Genomic DNA, 22,086 nt, shown 5'->3' with positions numbered 1-22,086 from the left:
AGAAACATGTGTGGGAGGCTCCCTGAGGGGCGCTCTCTCAGCAGGCAGGGCACTGCTTTAGCCTTCTCTCCTTTTGCTCTTCTGTAGCTGTGCATGTGGATGGAAGGCCCACGGTTCTGGAAGCCTGTGGTACCTTCAGGGTGAAGCAACAGGGTAAGAATGGCCAACCATATGGATCCAAGCATCAGGGTCCCTAACAACTTCAAGGCCAATCCCTATTTTTTTTTGTTTGTTTGTTTGTTTGGGGGAGGGAGGTTTACAAAAGAATGTGTCTTATGCTTTATTGAAAAAGCATGTTTCTAAAAAAGTATTACATATATTTGCCAGATAAAGAACCTATGTTTCTAGAGGTTATGAAATATATTTGTATTTTTACTAGTCTAAAGGAAGCTAATTTCTTATTTTTATTATTATTTTTTTACTAAGCATGAAGGTTTCTAATGATTGAAATTTCTAATTAAGATGAAATGAAATTAATGTATGTTTTGGGTAAAAGAGGGTATAAATTATGGAAATGCTATTTTTGAGGGAATTACAACAAAAGTTGTAGGAGGCTTATGAAATGGAATCTTGAGAAAGAAAATTTCATGGGTGATAAGGTGAATAAGATTAGAATGAATTTAATTAAGTGAATTTAAATATCAAAAGTAAGGTCATGCAAAGTTAGAGTTTGATTTCCTCTTTACCTATTAAAGGGACAATTTTCCTGTACTGATTGGTTTACTCATAATAAGATTATATAAAGTTTTCTGCCTAGGAAGCAAAGATTTTGTGTTTTACCAGAATAATTTTCTGTGTTTTATGTTGTCGTAATCAGGTCCCTGACTACTTAGGAAAACTGAATTGCCTCAATAGTAAAAACTAGTTTTGATAACTAATAATGCAACCTTTTGTATTTGTCTTGAAATCTTTTATTGTCACTTTAGTTAAGTGACTAATTAAATATTATTTCATAATGATCTGTGATCTTGTTAGTCAAATGTCCAAACCTTGTAATATATTTGACAAATTTCTCAAAATTCAAATTTTAGATGAAGTCTTTCCTTGACCTGGAATACCTCAAAAGATTAGTTTTTTTTTTGTTTTTATAAAAGAGAAATATTAAACTACTTAGGTATATTTGGTGCATTAAATTGCATAGGCAGCATTGTAAAATAAATGATGAAAAACTTCCAGGGTACCTATATAATAAAAACCTAATATGCTAAGTGTCTGGTCATCTGGTTGGCCGTTCAACCAATCAAAGGGTAATATGCTAATGGTATGCTAAGGCCACTCAACTGCTTGCTATAACGTGCACCGACAACCAGAGGGAAGAGTCTCTGACCAGTAGGTTAGCTTGCTGCTGGGGTCTGGCCGATCTGGACTGAGCAAGATGGGCCGGACATACCCTGGAACCCTCCTGTGGTCCCTCCCCGGCTGGCCAACCTCCCACATCTCTCTCTGGCCTCATTCATGCACCAGTGGGGTCCCTCAGCCTGGCCTGCACCCTCTTGCAAAACAGGACCCTTTGGGGATGTCGGAGAGCCAGTTTCAGCCCAACCCCGCAGGCCAGGCCAAGGAACCCCACAGATGCATGGATTCATGCATCGGGCCTCTAGTATTATTACATGGGTAATACTATCAGTATATGTTGCAAAAATCATGTGAAATTTCTAAATTTCTGATATGTCATGATATAATATTTTCAGTTGCAATTATAGTTATCTCAGAATGTTGTGTGTTATAAAGAAAAGCAAATTTTTTTTAAATTTCATTGTATTGAAATCTTTAACCATGTCATTCTAAGGTGTTTTTGTTTTGTCATTTAAAGATAGTTCTTTTTTTAAAAATATATTTTATGGATTTTTTACAGAGAGGAAGGGAGAGGGATAGAGAGGTAGAAACATCAATGAGAGAGAAACATCGATCAGCTGCCTCCTGCACTAGTCCTACTGGGGATGTTCCCGCAACCAAGGTACATGCCCTTGACCGGAATCGAACCTGGGACCTTTCAGTCCACAGGCTGACGCTCTATCCACTAAGCCAAACCGGTGCTGGCTTAAAGATAGTTCTTGTTTTGCTTTGGTGTTTTTGCAAATATGTTTCATCTTTAGAAGGATCCACTGAGGGGTCTCTGGCTTATTCTAAAATACAGGTGTCTGATAAACTTTCAGATCATACCTTTAAACTGATGAAGATTTGCCAAACTCTAAGAAAAACTGGATTCATAAAATGTAACAGGAGATAAAGATAAATAAGAATTAATTACATGAGACTGAATGAATTGATGAAGAGGATTATAATTTTTAAGACTTTTTGTTTAAAATATTTGATTGTTTTTTAGCCTTTTATTTTCCAGATATAAGGAAACATGTTTCTCCTAAACAACATATGACTTAGAGCAATTCAATAAATTATACCTTTTTAAGCAGAATTAAAACATTTATCATTTTCTCCCTACCTTATCCCTCCAGATTTTAAAAACTCAGTGAGTATTATTTTCATAGCAATCTGGTCATTTGCCTTAGTTTAATAATAATCTATTTGCAATATGACATAAACAGAAACTGTTATATTAACAAAATTTTTGCTTGAATCTCATGTTTGAGAGGAGAATTCATGCTCTGAAGAAACAAGAATGACTATGAAAGGCCTTGGAAAACAAAAGCAGCCTTACCAGGTGAGTAAAGAAGTCAACCTCTGGCAGGCATAGAAATATCACAATATTTTGGGGAACTTGAGAAGAGAAAAATTGACCCAAATCTAAAGGTACTCCAGGCAAAGTCTGACATCAGAAATGTTCTCCACTGTCAATGACTCAGGCTCAAAAGCTGTTTATAATCTGCTCTAAACATTAACCTTTTTTATTGTCTAAAGTGTTACATATGTCTCCTTTATCCCTGATTGACTCCCCCTTCCCCCCAGCCATTCCCACCCCGGGCAAGCCCCCACTGCCCCAGCGTCTGTGTCCATTGGTTATGCTAATATGCATGCATACAAGTCCTTTGGTTGCTCTCTATTTGTTTTGTCTTAATATTTTTGTTGATTTTTAGAGACAGAGAGAGGGAGAGGGAGAGAGACATAGAAACATCAATGATGAAAGAAAATCATTGATTGCCCACCTCTTGCATGCCCCCTATTGGGGATTGAGTCCACAACCCAGGCATGTGTCCTTGACTGGAATCAAACCCAGGACCTTTCAGTCCACAGGACAACACTCTATCCATTGAGCCAGACCGGCTAGGGCTAACCTTTGTTTTTATCTTGTTTCCACAGAAGTGCCTCCTATTGAGCACCTGATTGCTTACTTGCATAATATAGGCTAGGAGCCCACCTGCGTCATTCCCCCGGAAGTGAGCCACAGGGTAAACTGAAGGAACCTATTCTCAGGACTGAGGGACTAGGTCAGTGAAACCTGGAGCAATCTACCCATCTATCTTCCGGATCAGAAACTTCTTATTCAAACTTTCAAAGGCAAGACTAAAGGGGAGCAGAATTTGCCACCCCAACATATGCCTTTTGAGATATTGACTTTAAGCTGGTTATTAAGAAGCAAGAAACTAGAAAAAACCTTTGACACCCCCCCTCCCCACCACCACCACCTGCCTAAAGGGATTCAGGTAGAAGAACCTGCTTCAGGAAGGGAGCAGCGCCCAGCATACTCCCCTCAGCGCATGTGAACCCAGCGTGCAGACGGGGGAATCCAGCAGCGCAGGTCCGGCCATGGTTCCTGGCAGCCAGCGGGACTGTTGACCACGTGTTGGCTCTTTCTCACCTGCCTGGGCGTTGCCTGTTTCCTTTCCCTTCGAAGCCCCGCCTCCCTCGCCGTAGTCCAGGATGGCACGTGAGCCTCAAGGCCAGTGTGTCCTGGGGTCTCCTTTCCTCGTGGAACCCCGTGTGTACACATGTGGTAACTTTGCACATTTCCTCCTGTTAAGCTGTCTCACGTTAATTTCGTGATTAACCCATCAAAAAATAAAACTTAGAAAGACTAGAGGAAAATTATTTTTGTACCTCTGCAATAGGTAGCTGATACAAGCAAAGTAAGTGGTCTCCAGATAATAAAATCTTAAGTGAGTATTATGGGCTGAATATTGAAGCATTAGCCCCTCGTATCTATTAATGAGGCCATATTTGGAGATGGGGACATTAAAGGGGTGATTATGACAAAATGAGGCCATCACAGTGGGCCTTACAAGCCAATCTGACTGGTGTCCAGATAAGAAAAGGAAATGTGGACACAGAATATTTAAAGATAATCCTTTAAAAATGAAGACTAGAAAACATATATTTTTTATAATATTGTGGTAGGCTTTGTTGAGAATGCAGGTACTTTTTTTCTTTCTACTTTTCTGTGTTTACCAAAATTTCCTGTACTGTGTAAATATCAATTTTTAATGGAAATGAGAATTGTATATTATTTTCAAAATACTTCTGGGTTCATCCATTGGTTGCTTAGTTATATGACTGAGAGGGCTGAGGTTCCTGTGCTTTCCCAGAGCGGTGTTTGGCCTGATCACCTCCTGGCTCTCCAAAACACAGGGCCACCGCTTCCTACAGGGGGTGTGAGGGCTACAGGACATCTGTCCTTAGCCCCCCAAATCAGACACACACCGCACAGAAGGCCAATCCCTCATTATCACACTTAGGTTTATGGGTAAAAACATGAAGAAAAGATTCTTAGATTGTCCTACTTCTTTTCGGTGGTCATCACACTGAATTAAAAGTCTGATACATTCACATGCTTCCCAGTTTACTAAAAGCATGTGGAATGGGTTGTTACTCTGTTTCCAGTGTGAAGATTTACATTTGTCCATGCATGTGGAATGAACACGCATCAAAGGCTGCCTAGAAAACTGGGGCATCTTCTGGTGCTGCCAGAGCCCCACTCGCCTCGGGGAGCTGGCACTGAGTGGTCCTTTCTCAGTGCGATCCTCAGCTGTGGTTGCCGCAGCAATCTTCACAGAACTCTGTGCTCCCAGGCCTTCACCGTGCAGCGCACAGAACTCAAGTGAATCGTGGGCTTTAGGGCATTCCACCATCCCAAATCCCTTCAAATGTGCATTTCCACCAGACACATCAGATGTGAGCGCTCGAGGCTAAATGTGTCCTCTCAACCTCATTCTGATCTCTGAGCTACTTTCTTACAGGCATAGACAATCTTTTAATTTGCATTAAACACTTTATTTTTAAATAGGTAAGACAGATTGGATTGATGCAGTGAGGGCAGATATGAATGCCTCTCAAAGGACCTGCTTTCGTGGCTGAAGCAAGGTGAAATTGGGACCTTCTTATGTCATCAGGAAGGTCCCCAAGGGAAGAATGGGTAACCCTGAGGGATGACGGAAATGGAGTGATGAGCTCAGCTAAGGTATTAGATAAAGCGCAAAAGAAATAGTGAGAAATTAAAACAATTTCAAAGGCGGAGGGGGAGCAAGCTGCATGAGAAAACCTTTAGGTATAATTTGAGTTTTGTGAGAATTGTAGCATATGCATATTTGGCACAATTTATGTCCAGTGCTAAATTGTTTGGGTACTTCCAAAGCAAGTCTACTCCAGAGGGCCCTAATCTTTGAGGACAAGAAATTCTCTCTAATATAATTCCTTACATGGATCCCTAAAGAGTGTTTGTACTGCCACTATATTTTTTATTAAGCAGATATGTAGTGACTGAGTTAAATAAATTGTATTTCACACCTTTGTGAGACATGCTATTATTGTCTAAGGCTGTGGCAGGCGACACTGAGTCATGAACATGTGTGTGCCTCCCTTTGTGTTCCCAACCCTTTCTTGTTGATGTCCAAGGTATCTAATTTTTAATCTAAATTTTCAAAGAAAAAAAGTTAGGTTTCTGAATCTTAGCTCCAAAGCCAGCTTCTTTGTCCTGATGTTGCTATTGGAGTTGGACCCTATAAACATTTCTCTTTCGTGCCCTGGCCAAAAGTTAGGCTTTATAGTAGAGGGTATGGAGGGGCACTGCAGGGGTGGGGATCGCTTTAGAGATACTTCCCTCCCACCCGGGTCCCTTTCCTCCATTAGTGTTTGTCAGTGGGAGCCCAGTGGATCCCCAGAGTTGAGCTCCAGGTGTGCACTCAGCCCACACTCCTCGTTGGTGAGCTTCCACAGGCAGCTGAGAACTATGCTTTCTGGCAAGCATCTTTGCTGTCTGCAGGCTGCATGATTCCCCTGGTAATCATGACTCCCTGGATGGCAGCCTGGGAGGTGGGCAGGGGGAGCTCTCTTGGGCCTTAATTTCTTCAATATACTCTCTCTTCGTCTAGAGGAAGGACCTGACTTCTTGTATTGATATTTCTAAACTCCTCACAATCCTCTTTTACAACATTTTAATAGTTAAGCATCTTCTACTAGCTCACAATATTTATATTAAAAATTTCCATTTCAAATAACCTGCACCATGGCAGATATGGGTGTCCTCTAAATCTTGTGAAAGAAGGTGAGAGTTTCTGAGAAGTAGCCCATATCCCAGCTAGCCCACATGGAACTGATGCAGGGTCAGGGCCCTGCTTAATCAGGGTCCTGGTGACTGAACAAGGAACACTTATATAAGATGATTAGGGTTTTGTAAAAATGGAGAAAAGATTTAATTTTATCTACTATTCTCCTAATTCAAAGTTTAACCTGAAGCTCTTGATTGTAGTTCATGGAGGCATCAGCACATCTCTATGCCCCTAAAATGTTATTCAAAATAAAATGTGTTCCTAGTTTTCATTATATTTTTATAGGGGTGGGTGTCCTTAACATCTTAGTAATCACTGATCTGAAATCTTCGCTGTTGTACTTATAAAAGGCTATTTACAGAAGAGGAGAGACACAATCACAGAACTATTTGTGGGGAACGTACAATAAGAAATGATGAGCAAAATGGGGCAATAAATATAATTGTGACACTGTTATTAACTGTTAGTGATTCAAGGCCTATAATATCTCAGGAGTGACTGTTATATCCAGATTATATAGTTGTTATGCAGTAGTTCTGAGGTTTAACCTTACTGGCTTCAAAGCTCATATCCTTCATGGCCAGTGTGGCTAAATAGTTGAGCTTTGACCTGTGAACCAGGAGGTCCTGATTCAATTCCTGGTCAAGGCACATGCCTGGGTTGTTGGCTGGATCCCCAATAGGAGGCAGCGGAACAATGATTCTTTCTCATCATCATATCTCCCTCTCTCTCTCTCTCTCGCTCTCTCTCTCTCTCTCTCTCTCTCTCTCTCTTCCTCTCTGAAGTCAGTGAAAATATATTTAGGAAAAATTTAAAAAATGAAGATCCTATTCTTCCTCAACACATAACACCTTCATCTATAATTACTGTCACATATTCAACACTGTGAGTGACAAAGAAAGCTGTTTACTTTGTGAAACTTTCAAAATACTTAGGGTGATAGGAAAAACTCTTGCAAACAATTAGACTGGAAAAAAACATATTGTTCCCTAGAAATACTTGAGCTTTTGCATAGACCATTCCTCTGCATAGACTGCCTTCTTATCACCTTGGAATTATTTAAGTGATATCATTCTTCAATGTTCATGTCAAGTTCCCACACTCTCATTAAGTATTTCTTGGCTAACAGCCCTGTGACCTCTCCTTCTAAACCCATGTAGGTTGTCTGTGAGCTTTGCCAATAGTGAGCCGTGGCTGGTGTGTGGTATTTGGAAGCACTGTCAGCCTCTCAGGCTGCAGGGCATGAGGTGTAGTCAGAGCAGCGAAGCAGAAAGCTGTGGAGAAACCAGAGGTACTTATTAAGAGCAATCAATGTGGTGAAACAAACAAAAAGTGCACGTCAAACCACACAGGCAAGTGCGGCCAGAAGAAGAGGGGTGGCCATCAAAATGGTTGGTGGGCAAGAGAGCAGGAAGCACCTGTGAGGATATGGCCAACGTCAGAGCATCAGCTTTGAATTTTGAATACTGATATGGTGTGTGGATGCTGGAGCAGAGAGAAGTTTAACCAGTTAAGAGCCATGATATTTTGAATTTAATTTAAAAAAGGTCCACTGCTTTCTTCTATAGACGCTTATGGCATACAAATGGTTAAAGTTCCTCACCCATTAAAGGCAAAGATCATTAGCCATGAACACAGTAAGTACTCAAAAAGGTTATTTTGATGTTGATGATGAATCAAGTGCTAAGTTGCATCATATCATGTAAATGTGTGGGTGACAGCAAGGACAGTATAATGGGCCTGAGAGCCTGAGAGAAGTTCCGAGGAGAAGGTGCATCTGAAAGGCACTAAGCATGGCCAGTGACAGCACATTCTACGCACTATTTTCCTAAACCCATGGATTCTGCTTATGAACTGTAGCACCTAATTTTATCCAGTCTGCACCTGGCCCCAGGACTTCCTAGCACAGACAATCCACTGCAGAGGACTCGTTCAGGGTGGACATGCAGAGGGCTCACACTAGTACACGCTAACTGTGGTTCCATTTTTATAATTTTAAAACTTTCCAATTGTTTGCCCCAAAGCCCCTGAAACCTAGGTTTCTCTGCCTGACTTCCAGTTACTCTGAGCCTCTCCACAAGGCAAAATTCAAGGTTCCCTGGTTGACACAACCCTGCTCTGCCTCTGAGAATCAGATAAAGATTTTGAGTATCCCTATGGTTCAGGGTGCTACTGAAGAAGGATGACTAGTTTGGGGTTGGGGCATCAAATAAGATGAAGAAAGGTATCTTAGCTGGTGTGAGAGAGCACAGAATGAAAGGCTTAGAGGAGGCCATGCATAGAGTGAGTTACAGGAAGAGCAGATAGTCTATGCCTGGCTGGGAAAGAAGAAGCCCTGGTGAGAAACTATGTGAAATAAACTTTTATATATTGGATTAGGAAGGACTCAAAACCCAAGCTCAAAAGTTTCTATTCACCTTGTAGAACTACAAGGGCCATTGCTAATCTCAGTGGGCTGAGTCTCTGAGAAAGCATTTAATCCCTATACAAGGTTCTCATCCATCTCCTTAATCTTCGGAGGAAGAGCCTGGCAGCCAGATGCCAGAGACTAGACACACCGAGAGCTTTGGGACCAGTTAGAAGCTCATGCCAGGGTCAAAGCCATCTGGGTTCAGGAATTAGGCTCCCCCCAGACACTCCACCCTCTGCTGCCACTTTTCTTTCTCTTGCCAAAGGCAAGGATTTTGCCCCTAAGTTCTTACATGCAAGAGGCACCCAAGAGAAAATTATTTGACAATTAACAAACTACATAGGGGCCATTTCTGAAACATATCATTGGTCTTCAATTCCCAGGTCAGTGGCGCTATTCATGAATCTGTCCAGCTTTGCATTGCTTTCTTCACTTTGACATGAAAGTCATTCAGGGCCCTAGGAAAAATAGATGTATAATAAATAAAAATAACAAAAGCTGATAGTGTAGTATTTTCCAGAAGAAGAGGAAGAAGGTCGTTGACTATATATCATTGACTTTGCCTAGTCCTGAGCATAAGTACCTTTACTACAAAAAGTAGATTATAATGTCTGCCTCTGTCTGCCTCTCACAGATGTTTCAGGGACAGAAGAACTAATACAAAGGCAGGTCCATCTGTGATTCCTCTCACTGTCCTCTGGAATTAACATTGACATTGTCTATAAGACAGTTCTCTGAAGCAAAATGTCTTCAAATGAAGGGACTATAATTGGCATTATTATTGTGGAAAAAATAAACATGCTCCGCTCATTAGCTGAAAGTTTGAATAGAAACTGAGTTCATTCCAACTTTAATTTAACCCCATTAAAATCATTTGAATATTCAAATGGCTGGAAAGCATAAGGTGAAACAGGAAGGAGACTCATGTTCCTCTGTACACTGTGTGGGGGTAAGGAAGTTGGTAAAGACTTTAAACAATATGGGTTGAGTCACAAAATATATATTTTTGTAATTATTTATGGCAGCAAAAATTCAAGCCTAAATTTAACATGATAGACTCTTAAATAAACTATGGTGAATTTATTTAACATTTAAATGATGTATTGATGCTTATAAATAAATATATTAAATAGTTTTAATAAAAATTTAAAGATAGAAAGTATTTAATGAAAAATATTAACCATAAAAAGCAAGATATAAAGCTGTCAATAAAATATGGTCTATGCTATATAAAATATATATTTAAAATATGAAAATAGCCAAAACCGGTTTGGCTCAGTGGATAGAGCGTCAGCCTGCGGACTGAAGGGTCCCAGGTTCGATTCCGGTCAAGGGCATGTACCTGGGTTGTGGGCACATCCCCGGTAGGAGATGTGCAGGAGGCAGCTGATCGATGTTTCTCTCTCATCGATGTTTCTAACTCTCTATCTCTCTCCCTTCCTCTCTGTGAAAAATCAATAAAATATATTTAAAAAAATATGAAAATTATATATATATATATATATATATATATATATACACACATATACTTGAGAACAGTGTTTTTCTCTCTGGCTGTTTGGGTGTTCTGTATATTCCAAATGTTTTTCAGGAATATATATATATATATATATATATATGTTTTAGCATTCTAAAGTAATTTTTAATAACTTCAAATAATGATTTTCTTATATGAGCTAATGAAACAGGTCACCTTCAAAAAGAAAGTTATAACACTGATATAAGGTAGAATAATTTTCAGAGAGGATGACCATTTTATTGTTATTTTATTTTTTAAGTTTTAAGTCATATTATTTCTCATATGACCTTGAAACTATTTCAGTTTTCTCAAAGAAAGAAAGGAAGTAATTCCTCTGGGTGCTAATAACTTGGAAATAATTTTTCCAGGGAATGAGGAGCATACGGTGTAGAAGCAGGTGAGGCGAATGTCAGGCTAGTCAATGGCCGTGGGAGATAGCAGGAGTGCTCCGAGAGAAGACATGATATGTCAGTGCTTTTTCAAATGATGTCTTCCGTCAAAGCAAAGTATAATTTATCACAGAGCAGGCTCCAGAGATGAAACATGATCCCAGGGACAAGCTCAAGAGATTATAGGCTTCACTAGACACCAGGGAGTTTTTGCTGAGCAATTTTCATGAGCTTCTGGGTCATAGGAAGGTAAGACAAAGGTTGCTAGATGTGTGTGTGTGTGTGTGTGTGTGTGTGTGTGTGTGTGTGACTTCAGATGTGAATGTGTGTCTGTTGTCATCTGTACACTTATACTTATTTCTGAGTGCATTTCTTTGGCTTCAGAACTGCAAGAAATAAACAATTATGCTCCAATGAGGTGAATGACTGAGAGAGGGATACAGAAGGTAATAAACTTCCCCTTCCCCCACTGTTATTTAGTATGCTTATTATTCCCAGTCCACTGGGTAACGTCTTTTCTAAAGGCTGTATTTTTATAGCAGCACATCATTTAAGCAAGTCTGGTATAGAACTGGTCAGTAAATTCCCTCAAATGAATGAGATGAATAAGTTTTGTAATATCTTTAACCCAAAACTCATTTAATAATTTATACAGTTTTTGAGTAAACTAATCTTCAGACTCAGGAGGTAGAACATGAGCTCTCTCCAATCTACTTTGATTATAGAATGCAAATTGTATGTGATTCATCAATTGTCTACCTAAGATGACAAATAAATACTCGTTTGCATGCCTACTTCAGTCAAATGGAGGAGTAGAAATTTTTCTTAATAATAGGTCAAACTTTTTGAGCACTTACTGTGGTGGACCTTGTATTGTGCCAAATACAGAGTCAATCTTCACAATAACACTTTGAGTTTGATTCTATAACTGCCCCTATTTTACATCTTTAATTGTATTTAATATCATTTAAGATATTTAAGAGAGAGCATGGACTGGGGACTAGGAACCTAAGCAGTTCATCACCCCTTATGTTGCTCCGGTGCTGCCAGGAGCAGTGAGCTGAGAAGACTGTGCTGCTTCCCTCGACTGTTTAGCAATTTTAGCCACAATGGTGTGGGCATCACTGTAAATGCTTCGTATCGGCCATCACCCATCCATTGCCTTGATTTCCATTATTTGGAGACAAAGGCAAAGGAGTGAATTGACATGGTCAGTTAGCTCCAAAGCCAATTTGTAACCAGAGCTCTACTATAACCATTTTATTTTGTCTTCCCTTCTATTGAAATCAAAGAACATTAACATGAACATTTTTACTATGCTCTTTTTTTTAAATAAAAAAATCATTTTAAATTCTATAATAAAATAAATTGGTGAGACTCCAACCAACTCCTAGACAATCATAGTACTCCCCTTGCCTCTGGGAGAGGTGATGTAACAATCAGAAAGCATCATTTATTATGAAGTGGAAGGTATGAAATTAATCATTCTCAGGAAACTAGCAGGGCAATATTTTCTTATTTATACAGTAACACCCATTACAGGTACTGTACACACATTTCAATGGGCCATTCACTTCCTGATAGTTTATTATATAGCGGTACATTAGCATAGGATGAAAGATTTGAGGAAGAATAGGGAGGTGTTTTTTATGTCTATTTTAAGCTGTTAGTTTTACTGCATTTCTGGATGTGGAAGATCATCTTATAGTCAAATAAAGCTATAAAGACTAAATCCAATTATCCCTGTGGAGCAGCTGCTCAATCTCTAGGGAGTGGGCAGGTCCCGCAAGGAGGGAATGACAGATTGCACGGGGGACGCTGCTACTGCAGCCGCTGGAGGGGCCGGAGCTGGACGCAGCCCAGCCCGTGCTCCCTGGAGCCTCGCATCACGTTTTGTAAAGCATGGGCGTCACCATACATGCACAGCGTTGTGTTGGCTCCTGAGTCTCCCACTAACTCTGAAATCGCCAGGCCTGGGAGAGCGTCGGTGACACTGGAAAAGGACCAAACACCATTCCTTTAAAGGTCCTCACTTAGCACAGAGGTGGCTCAGGGACTTGGAGCGAAGCTGACTTTGTAGCTGATACTGTGTCTTGGGGAAACTTTAAGCCTGACGAGGGAAATGAAAGATGTTGTAATTATGAGTACACACCATTTCTTCCCACATGGAATTCTAAAGGTGGAAAAAAGACTTGGGTATACGTGTGTGTGTGTGTGTGTGTGTGTGTGTGTGTGTGTGTGTAGTGATCTACAGTCCCACTTAACCAAGGTGATGAAAGTTATTTGGAAGAAAAATATGTTTTTTTTTTCCATTTAAATTATGAAGGTTAAAACTAAAGGTTGTCTACCTATAAAGTAAAACAGTTTTGCAAGTACATTAGTACTGAATGGAGTCTTTGTGCCTCCTAATAATAATAACACCAATTAGGCTCTGAGGAATAAAGTATGCTAGCAGAGTTTTAGGAAACTTGGCAAGTGCTTTGGTAGTTTAAACTCAGCAAAACGTTTATTACATTTTTAGTTAATGATTCTCACAAAAAAGAGGTAAGTTTGCCAATATTTGGAAATTCATGGGGTTTTTCCTTGTCCTTCCTTATTTCTCCTTTTTCTGCACCACAAACTCAGTGACTTATCTAATATATCTGATTAAAACATTTCTAATACCTAATATCTACGAAGACTTCCTTCGGGAATGTTGCCACAGGGACCCAATTGACAGCTGAGCTCAGGCATTGGAGGAGGAGGAGCCCAGGTGCTGGGCAGTGACAGTGAGCAATGTTTGCTCAGCTCCTTTTTTCCAAATTGCCCTGCCAGCTCCGAGCACTGCAGCGGGCCCTGCATCAGGCACCACAGCGGGCCCTGCATCAGGCAGAGCTGCCCTGCCTTCCCAACGTGCTGATGGTCAGGACAGTCACCTAGCGGGTGTGATCCACTGCATTGGCGGTGGAGCTCGGTGAAACTGGTATCTTATAAAATGTCTCCTGGGCGTAACATTGGGGGATGGATGGCATAGTGTGTATGACATGGCTCCAGCCTCCGGGCCTAGGCTCAGGGGAAGAGTCATTAGCAAGCTAGTGCTTAGCTTCATGAGGACACGGAGCCTAAGCACATGTGGTGGGAGAGTTGTCCGGAGCCAGGGGCTGGGCCAGAATCTCCTAGAACCACAGGCAGGGAACTAAACCCCTTCGCATCATCCACACTCTTCAGTCTGACTGAATAACAGTCAGACATTTGGCATAAACTTTTTAAAATGTTGACAACTTTAACCCAAGTGTGATTTCCCCCAAATAACCTTGGCTCACACCCTGGAATCCAATGGGCACATTAACAAATGTACTAACTTATGGAACCCTAAAATAGAAATTTCAGTTAGAGCTTATACTCATCACAGGAAAGCAATGCACTTAAAGGTCATGTAAATCTCAGTTTGACCAGATGGCCCAGTGACCAGATTGCAAAGAGAATCCGGTTTTTCCTGTCAATGACAGGATGGCCTGCGCTTGTCATGGGTTTTAAATGCATGTCAGTTGAGGAACTTCTGCTTCTGGGAAGATGAAATAGTATGATTTTCCTTATTTCTACCACAAGTACAATGAAAAACCTCCACACATTATGTGTAAAAGAGAACTAAGAATATGAAGAAAGCCAGTATATGTACGTGTTCTGAGGCCCAAAGGACAAGAGGGTGCGTTCCCTAGGTTTTCTTTTGGCCTTATGTGTCCCAAACTTGTGGCTGAAGAAGCTAGCAACACAGAGACCAACTGGTACAGGACGAAATTGACATTAGAAGTCTGTTCTCTGTCATCAAAGGGCCAGGAAAAGGGAGCACAGTGCCTCAGAAACCTTCACATGATAACTGCTCTATGCCAGCCAACACCACAGACACAGCAGGGCCCCGCCACCCACGACCCGCCAGGCTACCCCAAGGCGCCCAGAGCTCCCAGCCAGGTGTCAGGGAGACTAAGTAGGGAGCTGGACTTCAATCCTTGCAGACTTAGGAAGCCTCTCCTGTGAGCCCAGTGGAGACCACATGTCTAGGACAGGACTCAGCAGTAAGGAGGGACCCCACCCAGTCCCTGCAGGGATGGCATCAGAGAAGGCTCAGTGGCAGGCCAGGACTTTCACTGCAGCCCAGTGATAACAAGGAAAGACAGTTATCATAGACAAAAAAGATCCACGAGGAAGAGACAACCTTTACTGTTCCCACCGAACCACAGAGCTGTAAAACGTATGACCCCCCAACTGACAGAACTGGAAGGAGAAATCGACAAATCGGCAGGTACAGCTGGAAATAGCATTAGTGAGCACCAACTATGTGCAAGGCACCTGCTAGGCATTGTAAATGCTCTAGTGACAAAGAAAAAGACAGCCCTGTTCTGCAGGAAACTCACCGTCTATTGGAGAGGGGAAATATTTAGTGATTAAAGTTTATTTTACTTGCTGAATGGGAATCTCAAAACACCAAAAGTTTAACTTCTCGTTCAAAATGCCCTATTTTAAGTATCAACAATAACAATTGGATAGAATCTCTGGTTCTGTTGCTTCATTTCCCACAGGTAATAAAGACAATCATGTTGGCCCAGTGTAGACTGCAAAACTTACCCACAGCTGCCACAGAAATCATAGCCGGAAACATGAAATTCCCCAGGCACCTCTAAGTCCTTGGTTTCTCCCAATAAAGTAATTCACACTGACCCAGTCCCTGCATCTCCTCCCCTCTTTGGAGGTGGATGGGGCCTCCAAAAGGATTATAAACATACTGTGAAGAGGTGCCAAGGGTGGGATGTGTAAAGGGTTAGAAACCACCAAGCTGAAAAGATGCCGACTTACCACGGTGTAAATCTGATGCTTCCGCCTTTTAGCCAGGTCAATTATGTTGATTCCATTGTAATAGAGATTTTCCATGCATCCCTGGAAGTTTTTCTTTAAAAAGGTCCCAGGTTTGCCTGGTACTGGAATTCCTCCAAAACTAAGCTTTATGAGGAGAAAAAAAACAAAACAAAATAGAACACCTTAGTTACAGTCTCTGAAGGAACAGGAAAGAAAAGCGGGTGAATTTCTGTAGATTCAGCTGTAGGCCTGAGCCAAGTAGCTCAAGCAATTATAGCTCCACTTGATTACACATTTAAAGGATACTGATTAGCCCCGTAAAAATAACTGTAATTGATTGCTTTTAAATAACTATGAAACTACTCACTTCCTTTCGGAACTGTTTTAATACTAAATAAAACAACAATTTATAGAAAGGAAAAAATAAAAGAAAATCAACATTTTTATATTTATCTCTGATGCAAATCTCTGAGAGAATGTGGCCAAACTAAAGCCAAGGGACCAACAAAATATTCCTCTATTCAGCTACAGAGAGACCTACTATAAAACCCGCATTTACACCAAAACAAAACATGTGCATAGTTGTTCACAGATTATGTTCGGTAAAGATGAAAAAAAGGAAACTTCAAATAGCCCATACCCCCCCCCCCAAAGCTTTTTAAAGAAAACCATTAAGAATCAATAGGATGGAATCTCACATAATTGTCAATAATAGTATTAAATATTTGTGATAAAATAGAAAATGAGAATATTTATTGAAAATGCAAGAGTTATAATTAGATGTAAAATATTAGGTCAACAATAAGAAATGGTGCTTATTTCATATGAATTGGAGGGGACACACCAAAACTGTTATAACAATTTTCTCTGGAAAGAATATGGGATCCTAGTGCTCCTTGCCACTTTCCTTTCCAGTAAAAATTACCACAAATTCCTTTTGAAATGAAAATATTATTTAAAATCAAATATGACCTCTTATGAATATTCTACCTGTTATACAAGATAATCATTAATTTCTGGAATCATGTTTCTCCCAACACCATTTGAGGAGAAGCCCTATTTTTCCCCACTGGTGTGACAAGTTGTCTTCATCATGCGTGTAGACTATATTGATGTCTGGGGGTGTTGAGGGAGAATGTATGCTCCCAATCAGACTGTCTCCTTAGATCAGCGGTTCTCAACCTGTCGGTTGTGACCCCTTTGGGGGTCGAACGACCCTTTCACAGGGGTCACCTAAGACCATCAGAAAACACATATATAATTACATATTGTTTTTGTGATTAATCACTATGCTTTAATTATGTTCAATTTGTAACAATGAAATTGGGGGTCACCACAACATGAGGAACTGTATTAAAGGGTCACGGCATTAGGAAGGTTGAGAACCACTGCCTTAGATGAATAGTTAAGTGATATACGCAAGGCTACTGTTAAATGTCTATTTTTCCCCATAAGTTCAACACTATTTTAAAAAAAATGTTTCTTTATACATGTAACATACAATAAAGTTTATTTATCCTATTGCCCACTTTTACTTAATATTGCTTTACTCTGTTAAGAGAATTATTTGATATACATACTCATTTTATTTTAAAATTTCATTTCAGAATAGTTTTATTTAAAATAGCTTGTTGAAAATTTTTATTGAAAATTTATTATATTCATTAACACATTGGCTTGGAGAAGAATGGATATTTTTTGAAATATTTCATATTCCTGTCCAAAAACCCAGTGCCTTTTCTATTTTCAAAATATTTTGGTAAGGCCCTGTACCTAAGGTTGATATTTTCTTTCCCTAGTTCACATATTCTTTAATAATTAAGTCCTGTGAATTTTATTTTTTAGAAAATTTTAATTATAAATTAATTATTTTAATAAATTAAACATTTTATTATATGTTAATTACCAGTTATTGTTTTCTTTATCCAGATACTTTATATTAAATAATATGATTATCATTGCATTTTTGAGGTAATTATCTCATGACATATTTAAAACACTTTACTCTTGCTAGTGATGTCAGAGGAATGGTGGTGTAAGGGCACATCTATCCTCTCCCCCTAACATTTAAACAAAATAACCACCTATAATTCAACAAAGAAGTCCCTGCTCAACAGGGATGCACACCTGAGCGACCTGCACACTGAAACAACTAAGGTGGGCTCCTTGGGGTAGGCGGGGAGAGGAGAAGAGAGAGAAGCCGGACACGGACACGGCTACAGCACACCAGCATTTCTGCAGGGTAACCGGGAACTGGCAGCAGCAGGTACGGGCACTTTCCTCAGCCAGTGGGATGCACAGAGAGCTAACCCGGCACGTGGCTGGCCATTGGAGTAGCCCCTGGAGTGGTGGCACTGTGTGGTCATGCACACAGTGAGAGAGTGTCTGAACCGTGGGGGCGTGTTGTGAGCAGACACCTTCCCTACAGAGTTGCTCCCCACAGCTGGGCCTGGCTGCAGGTTTTCAGGCAAAGAAAATAAATTGCAGAGCCCTGCCATGGATTAGACTTCCAGGAGTGTATTATCTGTAGGCCAAGAGCTGTTGCAGTAGAAACACAGTTTCTCTCTGTGACTGAACCCCAGGAGGGGTGCTTGGGTTGGACCCTTGGAGGTCAAGGGTTGCCATTACTGTGAGGGAAAAAACAAACCTCACACCCAAGAAGCAGAGGCTGTACAGCCCTTAGAAGTCACAGAGGCTCAACACTGTGAGGCCACAGAGGATAAAAATCTTGCAATTTAACGCCATCATGTGGAACAGAGTCGAAAGACCTTCTCAGAGATAAATGGGAAAAAAAAGAACAGCGAACACCATGAACAACCACCACAACAAGGGTGACCAGAAAGAAAATGAAAAATCCCCCCCAAACAGGCTGGAACACATGGAATTATGTGAGTTGAATGGCAGAGATTTCAAGATTGTGGTTCTGAAAATATTTAATGAGATGTGAGAAAATACTGACAGGCAATTAAACACACTCAGAAAACAAAAGTAAATTTTAAAAAAGAATATAGCAGAAATCCTGGAAATAAACCAGGCAATTAAAGAAATTAAGAGTGAGCTGATGAGCATAGAAAACAGAACCAATCATTTAGAGGAAAGAACTAGTGATATTGAAGATAGGAACCAAGAAATGATGCAGAGGGAAGAAGAGAGAAACCTGAGAATAAAGAAATACAAAATAGCCCTATGAGACCTCTCTGATTCCATTAAATAATAAATAAATAAATAAATAAATAAATAAATAAATAAATAACATCAGAATCATAGGCATAGCAGAGGAGGAAGAGAGACCATATGGAATGGATAGTCTATTAAAACAAATGGTGGGTGAGAACTTCCCAAATCTATGGAAAGAACTAGATCCTCAAATCCAAGAAGCAAACAGAACACCCAGTTACATCAATCCAAAGGCACTTGGTAATTAAGCTGTCAAAAATTAGTGACAAAGAATAAATCCTCAAATCATCCAGGGAAAAGAAGCAAGTGACCTACAAAGAAAAACCCATCAGGATTTCGCTGGACTTCTCAGCAGAAACTCTATAAGCCAGAAGAGAGTGGAACCAAGTATTCAAATGTCTGAAAGAGAGACATTACCAGCCACACATATTATATCTAGCAAAATTATCCTTTAAATATGAAGGAGAAATAAGAACATTTCCATACATACAGAAGCTGAGGAATTTTATCACTAGAAAACCTCCATTGCAGGAACTACTCAAGGGAGTTATTCTACCTGAAACAAAGAACATAAGGTCATAACGCTATAAGTAGGATTGCCAAAAACTCGCAGCATAAATAGGAATAATTTGTGACAATAAAAATATACAAGGAGAAGAGGGATAGGTATGAACAAGCAAAGGAAGATGAAGATCAGATGCAATCAAAAGGGAAAAAAAAACACACTATGGTATATATTCAACTTCACTTTTTATAAAACTAATGCCAACCACACACAGAAATTCCCCAAACAAGACATATAGCTTAAAAAAAGAAGAAACACAGGAAAAATGTATGGAATATCACCAAATAAAACAACAGGTAGATGTATAAAGGAAAATAACCAATGGAGGCACAGAATTACCAGAAAACAAAAGATAAAATGGCTATAAGAAATCCTCAGACATCAATAAGTACCCTAAATGTAAATGGTCTAAATTCAGCAGTAAAGAGTCACAGAGTAGCAGAGTGGATGAAAAAAACAAAACCCAACCATATTCTGCCTACAAGAGACACATCTAAACTGCAGAGACAAAGGTAGATTCAAAGTAAAAAGGTGGAAAATTATTCTCCAAGCAAATAACATTCACAAAAAAGCAGGTGTAGCCATATTTATAGTTGACAAAATAGATCTCAAGATAACAAATATAGCAAGAGACAAAGATTGACATGTTATAATGATAAAGGAACACTACATCAAGAAAACATAACACTTCCTAATATATATGCCCCCAACCAGGGAGCACCAAAATATATTAAACAGCTAGTCAAAGAACTAAAGGGAGGAACAGATCAAAACACAATTATAGTTGGAGACTATAATACTCAATTGACAGCTCTAGACAGATTAACCAAACAAAAAATCAATAAAGAAATATCAGCCTTAAATGAAACACTAGACCAAATGGACATAATCAACATTTATAGAACATTCCATCCCAGAACATCAGACTATACATTTTTTCTCCAGTGCACATGGAACATTCTCAAGGATAGACCATATGTTGGGTCACAGAACAAGCATCAACAAATTAAAAAAGATTGAGATTATTCTAAGTATATTTTCTGACCATGATGCCATGAAATTAGAAACCAACTGCAAAAAGGAGGAAAAACAAAACAAAACAACATCAACAAAAAAACCCCTATAAATACAAGGAGATTAAACAGTATACTATGAAAAAATGACTGGGTCAAAAGAGAAATAACAGATGAGATCAAAAGATATATAGAGACATATGACAATGATAACACAATATATCAAAACCTCTGGGATGCAGCAAAAGCTGCAATAAGAGGGAAGTTTATATTACTACAGGCCTATCTCAATAAACAAGAGAAATTCCAAGTAAACAACCTAACATCATACCTTAAAAGGCTAGAGAAAGAAGAACAAAAGCAACCCAACGTTAGCAGAAGAAAGAAAATAATAAAAATCAGAGCAGAATTAAATAAAATAGAGAACAAAAAGACCTTACAAAAAATCAATAAAACAAAGAACTGGTTCTTTGAAAAGATTAATAAAACTGACAAACCCCTGGCTAGATTCACTAAGAAAAAAAGGGAAAAGACCTATATAGCAAAATCAGAAATGAGAGAGGAGAAATCACCACAGACACCACAGATATACAAAGGATCATGCTAGAATATTATGAAAATCTTTATGCCATAAAATTCAATAACTAGAAGAGATGGGTAACTATATATCTATATATCTATATATCTATCTATATATATATCTATATATCTATATCTATATTTATATCTATATCTATATCTATATCTATATCTAACCTTCCTAGACTAAACCATGAAGAACTGAAAAATCTAAATAGACAGATCAGCAGCGAGGAAATTGAAGCAACCATAAAAAACCTCCCAGAAAACAAAAGTCCAGGACCAGGTGGCTTCACCAGTGAATTCTACCAAATGTTCAAGGAAGAATTAAATCCTGTTCTTTGCAAACTCTTCCAAAAAATTGAAGAAGAGGCAATACTTCCAAACACATTCTACGAGGCCAATATAACCCTGATACTAAAACCTGGCAAAGATAACACAAAAAAATAAAACTACAGACCAATATCCCTGATAAATACAGATACAAAAATCCTAACCAAAAATACTAGCTAATAAAATACAACTGTACATTCAAAAAATAATACATCATGATCAAGTGGGATCCATTCCAGTGGCACAAGGATGGTTCAACATTCACAAATCAATCAACGTAATATACCACATTAACAAAAGAAAGAATAAAGATAATATGATCTTGTCAATAGATGCATTAAAAGCATTTGATACGATACAACATCCATTTGTGATTAAATGCTCAATAAAATAGGAATAGAAGGAAAGTACCTCAACATAATTAAGACCACATATGATAAACCCTCAGCCAATATCATACTCAATGGTGAAAAACTGAAAGCTTTTCCCCTAAGATCAGGAACAAGACAAGGATGTCCACTCTTAGTCAATACTAGAGGCCCGGTGCATGAACTTTGTGCACAGGGGGTGGGGGTCCCCTCAGCCCAGCCTGCACTCTCTCCAATCCGGGACCCCTTCGGGGATATCTGACTGCTGGTTTAGGCCTGATCCCAGGGATTGAGCCTAATCCAGCAGTCAGACATCTCTCTCACAATCCTGGACCACTGGCTCCTAATTGCTCACCTGCCTGCCTGCCTGGTCACCCCTAACTTCCCCCGACTCCAACCTGATCACCCCTAACTGCCCCCTTCCTGCCAGCCTGGTTGCTCCTAACTGCCACTCCTCCACCCC

General features: G+C 39.6%; 1 protein-coding gene across 1 annotated transcript in view; it reads right to left on the bottom strand.

The window, feature by feature from the left end:
• The window catches only part of CNTNAP5 (contactin associated protein like 5), a 661,914-nt gene that overhangs the window by 408,176 nt on the left and 231,652 nt on the right, over positions 1-22,086 (bottom strand). The window contains exon 7 of the mRNA XM_023744097.1: positions 15,592-15,732. Coding sequence (XP_023599865.1) covers positions 15,592-15,732 — 141 coding nt within the window. The remainder of the gene's footprint in view (positions 1-15,591; positions 15,733-22,086) is intronic.

Source organism: Myotis lucifugus, unplaced genomic scaffold, assembly GCF_000147115.1.
Source record: "Myotis lucifugus unplaced genomic scaffold, Myoluc2.0 scaffold_427, whole genome shotgun sequence".
Lineage (NCBI taxonomy): Eukaryota > Metazoa > Chordata > Mammalia > Chiroptera > Vespertilionidae > Myotis > Myotis lucifugus.
This window is presented reverse-complemented; position numbering and strand designations above follow the sequence as displayed.